The sequence below is a fragment of the Crassostrea angulata genome, unplaced genomic scaffold (genome assembly GCF_025612915.1).
Source record: "Crassostrea angulata isolate pt1a10 unplaced genomic scaffold, ASM2561291v2 HiC_scaffold_71, whole genome shotgun sequence".
Classification (NCBI taxonomy): Eukaryota; Metazoa; Mollusca; class Bivalvia; order Ostreida; family Ostreidae; genus Magallana; species Magallana angulata.
Genome location: NW_026441626.1, coordinates 44,747 through 52,744, shown reverse-complemented (window position 1 = coordinate 52,744; position 7,998 = coordinate 44,747). Strand labels below are relative to the sequence as shown.

General features: G+C 32.0%; 1 protein-coding gene across 1 annotated transcript; it reads left to right on the top strand.

Annotated features, from left to right (window-relative positions):
* The first annotated feature begins 713 nt into the window (after positions 1-713).
* Positions 714-3,153, top strand: LOC128168940 (transient receptor potential cation channel subfamily V member 5-like). Its single transcript, XM_052835107.1, has 2 exons — positions 714-969; positions 1,045-3,153. Exons 1-2 carry the CDS (start codon positions 714-716, stop codon positions 3,021-3,023), a joined length of 2,235 nt encoding a protein of 744 aa, XP_052691067.1. The 3' UTR covers positions 3,024-3,153.
* Positions 3,154-7,998: the final 4,845 nt, after the last annotated feature.

The window sequence follows — 7,998 nt, the reverse complement described above, 5'->3', positions numbered from 1 at the left end:
GAATTTGACCAAAGTCGTGACTGTGCCCCTTTAATAACGTTGATGACAGGTTTACTCCTGTAGAGCTTTCCTATTGTTAACAATATAATTAAACAGATATACCACCTTTTTGGCGGTGCATTGATCGATATGCATGATATGACCAATAAGTGTACTAACCATTTTAAAACAACTAAGCAACGTAGAATTCTTGCAAATCTGTCATGCATTTCAACTTGTATGATCCTGTTCGCAGTTACTTTGATTACAACTGGGATCGGATCGAGTATATTAAGATTTTACGATTTGATTTTTATTTTTATTGAATACAGACTGTGGTTTTAATTGCGTATTAAAAGTTGATTGTATGGCAATTGCCAAATGCGAGTGACAATTGCAGATTCTAAATATATGTTTAAATAATATCCATAATTTTCAATTTCTATTTTTTATAAGTAATAACACAACCGTTTCTTTCTTTAAACATATTCATGGAATACGGCATATATACATGTAACTTTAAAGTATTTTGTTAAACAAAATATGATATAATCTGTGTGTAATTACAATAAAAATCGTATCATACATTATTGCTTTTCCTTAAAAATTAATAAAAATGTTTTGAAATTATCAACAGGTAATCTTAATCATTTTTACAAATCTTATTATCTAAATTAGAAACTAGTATCAATATATGATAATTTTACACAAACTTTTGTAATTTCATGACAGGTATGGAGAAAGAAAAAGAAGGAACCAATCCTGATTTAGAAAAATTAATTGAAGTTTTTAAAAGTGGAGACAAAAATAAAATTGATGGTTATCTAGAAAAAACTCCACTTAATCTTAAGACATTAAATGAAGACGCAAAAAATAAATACAACAGAGAGTCACTGTTACACCTAGCGTTAAAGTACGAGAATACAATTGGATTTTTTAAAACTGTTTTGAATCATAATCCTGAGTATTTAATGGAACAAAGGAGTAATTGTGACAAAGAAACGAAAAAAGATGATAAACAATATCCATTAAAAAAACCCATGAAAAAAAGTTCTGCGCTAACAGATATAAGTCCATACCAAGGTCAGACACCCCTTCATGTTGCAATAGCAATAAAAAATATAGAAGCTGTGAAAATTATCCTGGAAAAAGCAGCAAAAGAGCAATTGCGTGAACAACTACTCTGTTTATGTGCAGTGGGAAACGAATTTAAGAACACCATTTTCATGGGACAGCTGCCATTAAGCATTGCAGCCCTTGCAGCTAAGTCGGAAGGAATTGACAAGGATATAATTGATTATTTGATTTTAAATAAAGCTAAAATATGGTACAAAAACGAAAAGGGTGACACTGTATTCCATTCCTTGATCAAATATGCCGATGTTAAACCTGATAAAATCCAGCGTATAAGAAAAACATTCAAATATATATGGGAATGTTTCCTTGAAAACTGTGACGCTGATTCTACAGAACCAACAGATATATTATTCTGGGAAAACAATGCCGGTCTTACACCCTTACATTTATCTGCAAAACTTGGAGTTAGTGAACTTTTTGGTTTCATAGTCAAAATTGAGAATGTTTATCGCTTCAAAAATGTCAAAGATGGTATATTTGATATTCGGGAATATGATGTGACTGAATTTGATCGATTGATAAATTATCAACAAGTAGAAAAAAATGAATGGAATCTCACCATATTAGAAAGTCTTTTCGATCTTAAATGCACTTGCTGTGAAGCATTTCAAATCCTTAACCATAAATTGGTACATTTTATCTTGCATCGTAAATGGCAGGCTTACAGAAACACTATGATCATTTGGATGATCTTACATTTTACATTTATGTCCGTGTTTACTTTTTCCATGATTGAAAAATCGCGTCTGTTGTTTTGTACTGAAAACAGTGAGACATCATCACACAACGAGACAATATCACTCAACAATAAAGCAACGTCTTGTGATATTGGAGAAGAGTTCTATGCAGTGTTGTTCATGAATTTAGTGGTTGGAATACCGTACTTTATGTTTGGAGTTTCTTGTGTCCTAAAACTAGTTGGACGTTGCACGAGCGCATTTGGAAACTCTCGTAATTTTGGTTTAATGTTCCATAATTTGGACTACGTCATTTGCTTGTTAGTTATAGCCATCGGTGCACTGGCAGAATGCTTTTATATATTTTTTAAAACACATTCAGACTTTCATTTAGTGCTTGTATTGATATTTGGTTGGTACTTCATGCTTTATTTTTCCCCGTTCAGCAAAAATCTTGTCTCTTTCACATACATGATAAAATCAGGATTTTTGGAGGATTTCGTTCCTTTTGCCTTGGTTTTCCTGTGGTTATTGGTTTCGTTTACAACAGTAATGTACATGCTATTCCGTGGTACGGATAATGTAGAGGAGTTTGACGACTTTGGAAGTGCTCTTCTGACGATGTTTAACTTAGGAGTAGGTTTAAACAATATAGATGTGTTAAACCAGTCAAGGGTCCCGTGGCTAGCATACACAATATTTGTTGTGTTTGCAATACTTTCTTTCATTCACTTGTTCAATGCGTTGGTTGCCGTTATGTCTACGACATTTTCTGTTGTACACCAAGAAAGAAAGTCTTATCTTAAATATAACAAACTTAGAATGATAGAATTATTTGAAGATATTGTGCTAGTAAGAGGACTAGTTAATCGACTACCTTTCCTGAAGAATGCAAACCATTGGGATCGAAGTGTTGAAGTTACGCCATCGACTTCGTGTTCAGAAATTTTTAAACAACACAGCAGTTTGAAAAGCACGACGGAAAAAAGAAGTAAAAAGAGCATAACAAGATATTATTCGGTTCTCCGTTTGTTGGATGACTTAAGTGAATATAAGGATGATATTGACGAGGAGAAGAAAATGAAGGAAACTAAAAACATAAAAATCATGTCAAAATGTTTTTTCAAAGCAGTCAAAACGTTCAAAAAAGAGACGAACAGTTCGATGCAATTTAACACAATTCACCCCGAGAATGAAATAACATTTGTTCAAATACAATCCCCAGAGTAGTTCCTTAATAATAATGCATCTTCTGTATGCATATATTCAAGAACGATCCTGACGACGTTTTTAAATCATATTTTTAAAGATTCATTAGCTCAGATATAATTCTGTTTTTACTTTTTAAATTGTTGCTGTGTATGTGTGTATTGTGTGGTTTATAAATTCAATATATAATACCTATCAAAATATAAAACCAAGATAAATAAATAATTGTATTTAAAATGGCCAATGTCTGTAAATTTTTGGCAATAAAAATTATTTTAGAATTATCCAGTATCTGAATTGTTCTTTTAAAAAATCCAGTATTTATAATGTTGATCTCTTAGAAAAGATTTATTATAAGTTTTGATGCACAGATATTACTAGTATAGGTTTCCCGGGGTATTTTATTCAGATTGTTTGTTTGTTAAAATACTAGTAATGCGGATGCTGTCTTGGTCAATCAAAGTAAACTGTTATCTAATTAAAAACAACTTTGGTGGACAAGAAATAATATTTCAAAAATTAAAGAAATATAAGACGAGTACAGTTTTATTGTGTATGTTTTAATACTAGTATCCATTTTGTTGATTATGTAACATAATCGTAAATGCTGTTGAAAATATTTTACATACGATGACACTTATCGAAACCTTTAGGAATGTTTTTAAACACTGAAATTTTATTTATCAAATAATACCCTTTGATAAAGAAATTTAAAAACAACTATGCTACCAAAAATACTTTGAAGGTAATTACTTTTTATTTGTTAAACCAATGAACGGAAAACAGGTATTTTAATACAAAGCGAAAAATATTAAGATGAGCAGAGTGACACCAACAAGATTGACTTGGATGTGGACGATAAATAAATGTTTTTACAAATTTCTAACTAATTTGTCGATTTTTTTGCACATACTATTTTATTTTTTGTGATGCTCTAGACTTATATACAATCACGCGAAGTTTGGTTGAGTTGACCTCGAGAAGAGTTGCATGCCACTCTTTTTTTAATGTCAATCATAAGTATCGTAAAGCAAAGGTATGAGTAGTGCATCAACTCGTTTGGCACATTCCAAGCGGCAGATATACCATTTAAGTACATCACTGGCTATCTAGTTACCGCAACGTTTACAGAAGTCGTTTATACATACTATTCTTTGACGATATATCAACCATTTTCGTCCACGATCGCCTCTCATTGCATGGTTATGCCTAGTTGCATATCCAGTGATCTCACATGAAAACCAGTTTTAACGAATCTTTCTGCAAATTGAATAACATTACAAGCTATCGCATTATTTTCCTTCGTTTTCAATTCAGTCGGTTCAAATTTAAACTCACTATTTGTGTTTAATCCTTTAAATTCAGCTCAATAGCTCTGCATCAGCTGAAGGCGCATCCATTTTGAATACTGTTGCTGTTGTTGTTTTGTATTTCTTACGCACCGCTTCATTTACATTATTTACGTTTTTAATCAGAGACACTTCACATTTTATGATTTGAAAATGTTTTATTAAATGATAAGAAATAAAGATAATAATTTTTCTATTGATCGACGTATCAAAGAAAAAATTTAACGGAAAACTTCATCAATGCGCGTAGTATTTCTTAAATCTTTGTGCTGTAACACCCCCCCCCCCCCCCAAATTCGCTTATGTCATGCCATAGCTCAAAATTAACAATATAGACCCATTCTTTCGGTTTTATTTTCTGAATTTGTAGGTTTCTTTTGACAAGTCTGTCATAATTTGAGAAAAAGTTGAAGACTTTTAAGTAATTTTATTGCATGTTGAATTATTTATGAAAAAACAGTAGGGGTTTTTCAGTGCAAAAAGGTCAAAATATTAATTATGTGAAATTCTTTTTATTTAAGCTAATTTTAATTTTATTAATTCTAAACAATGTAAATTTGTATTTGATACCATGGTTCATTTCGATAAAAAATTATAGAGGGAAAAGCGATTTAGGCTATGTGGATTTGCACTTACAGTGCAGATAGGTCAATGACATATTAAATACACCGTAGCACCGAAAGGAGCATATAGAACCCAAAACTTTGTATTGAATTTTGGTTTAGCTATGTGTGCAGATGTTAAAAAATTCTTTAGAAAAAAACTTATAAAGACTTTTGATCGCACGACCCAACGTCCTTTAAACTTGAATTGATATGACAGCCCGCATTTCCTCTGTTTTTTTTAATTTAAAAATATTTTGATTTTTTATTATGCTTGGAATATTAAAATATTTTTTTTATTTTTACATATTATGAAGACTTTATATAAAGATATTACTTGACAAAAAAGCTAATATGTTGAGCATCTAATAAAAAAGAAAATCCGATTTAAAGAATGAGCGCTTAAAAATCCAACATATTAATGTTATCGCTTTTAAAATGCTAAGTAGACTCATGAATCTACAGCAATTCTAAATTGCAAAAACGTGATTTTTTCTACGCTAACCTTCCGACCAAAAAAAGTCTTGTTAGATTCTAAAGTTTGATTAATATTTTTAGGCCCAATTGTATGATAATAAAACAGAAAAAAATATGATATTTTAATTTCCTTTCATCTTGATTTAATGAACGTTTAATCAAATATACTTTTAACGATTCGAGAACTACAAGAGACTCCTTTCTTAATATCATCATTGGCATTTGGCTGGTATATCATGCTTTATTTTTCACCTTTATGTAAGAGTCTTGTTTAATTCACATATATGATAAAATCAGCGTTCCTGGATAATTTTGTTTCATTTGCTAGTGGTTTTATTTGGCTGTCTATTTCGTCCATAGCTATTATGCACATGTTGTTTCGTGGTAGAGATAATGTAGACGAATTTGATACTTTTCAAAATTCATTTCTAACTATGTTCAACTTAGGAGTAGGTTTAAACAATATATATTTAATAAATCAATCAAGGGTCCCGTGGCTAGCATACACAATATTTGTTGTGTTTGCAAAACCTTTTTCATTCAATTACTGTGGAATCATTAAAATTCGTGGGGGTCAATTTTCATAGATTGCTTTAACTTTACAGGTTCGTGGGGATGTGTGCCTACAAAAGTAAATATGACTACATTACCTTAATTTATTACATCGTGAAGGATGTTAATTCGTGGATAAGAGATACCCACGAATTCCACGAAAATTGAGCTACCACGAAATCTAATGATTCCACAGTATTTAATGCGTTGATTGCTGTTATGTCCAGACATTCTCTAATGTACACCAAGATAGAAAGTCATATCTTAAATACAACAAACTACATGTAAGAATGATAGAATTATTTGAAGATGTAGTGTTAGTCAGAGCATTAGCGAAACGCATACCTTTCTTTGGGATGGCAGTCCATTGGGTTCGAGAAGATGAAGTTCAACGGTCATCAACGTATTTAACACAACTGATGGGTGACAAAAATTTAAATAGTGTGAGAATAAAGTTATATGTGTCCAGATAAAACAATCAAATAAATAATTAAATTCCATAGAGGTTATGCATCTTCTATATACTAAGATTTTTCTTTTTTTAAGTCCTGCAGTCATTGATCCTTGATAAGATTAGGAAAAATACTCATTGACTCAGCTGTCTTTGGTTTTTGTAGTTTATTCGTGTCGTTGGTAAATAAAGATCAGAGTTAGTTTTCTTTATGATTTTAGTTTACATTGCATAATTATGTAAATGTTTTGTTTGCATACTTCTTTGTCAAAAATATCGGTCAGAAACTACCTCCTGAGGAAAATTGATTTTCAAATCGACGAATAGAAAGTTAGAAAACATAGCATTGATGACCAGATATCACTAAATATTAACAAATAGATTTTATGTGTAATTTATTTATTAAGTAAGTCGATTTTTTTAACCCACACTATAGAAAGGAAGCTGTGTTTTAAGACCTTCTGCGAAATAAGTCTAATATAAATACGTAAGTGTTATTTAACAAAATACGGTGTTTCTGTTAAAGCTTACTGAATTCATAAATACGCATTACTTCCCTTTTATCTCTGACTACCGCCATATTAGTTGTCGATTTCTATTGTTCTGCTCATCGCTACACACCCCCTATAAAAGGCCGAGAGCCCTCGTCATGCTTCACCGCATTCAGGAATTTCATACACCCGAACACGTTACCTTGGACGAAAAGACTTGTAAAAACGCGTTTTGAACAAAAATAATATGACAACCACTTCACTGGCAAGATATATCCAATAAACGACGAAACAAGACAGACTGAAATCCAGGCGCAGATACTTCATAAATTCCTCGATAATTGTAGACCGTTTTCCTGTGTATGTTATAACATCGCATGCGCAAACCACACACTGTGGCAGATCGAGCAATGTCAATTATCGCATGGATTTTATAAACGGGGAGTTTTTGTAGGAACGGATAGAAACGTTGTTACTTTCTTGGATTTACTATCATTTAGCTACTGTGTTGGATGTAGTGTCGCCAGGGTTTTCAAGAAGATGCAGACGTTATGCACTCTGTATGAACGACACACGTGTTAGATGTGCATGCTAAGTAAGGCAGCACTGTCTGTGCAAAATAATACAGATACCTTGGACATCCTTTCAAAGAATAAATGTATTTTGTATTTCATTGATTGTTGTTTTCTTTATTCTTTATTTCTACATTTTACTACATGTACAATGTGTAGTTCATGCATTTAGAAGTCCGTGCAACGTGAATGCCACGATCGGAAAGCAACCGACCGTAACTTTCTCAAACGGTATATATACCCCAGTGGCAGTAGAGGAGCGATCGAAACTAATATGGCGACCAATTGCTTTTATGAATTCATGTCAGCTTTAAACAACGTGTCCGTTTTACCAAAATGTATAATTTCCATAAACATCCTTGATCATTTTGCGATGCATTTATGTTGACATAAAGAAAAGCGTAAACGTATTTTAGATGGCAGTTAAAACACATTTAGAAGCTTTGAAATGTGGGCATGGCATGGCACAAGGGCATGCTCTTCGTATGAACAGTTTCTAAGG

Coding starts and splice junctions, on each gene's coding strand:
- LOC128168940 (XM_052835107.1), top strand. CDS start 714: ATGGAGAAAGAAAAAGAAGGAACCAATCCTGATTTAGAAAAATTAATT. Junction 970..1,044: donor AATGGAACAAAGGAGTAATT/GTGACAAAGAAA, acceptor CTGCGCTAACAG/ATATAAGTCCATACCAAGGT.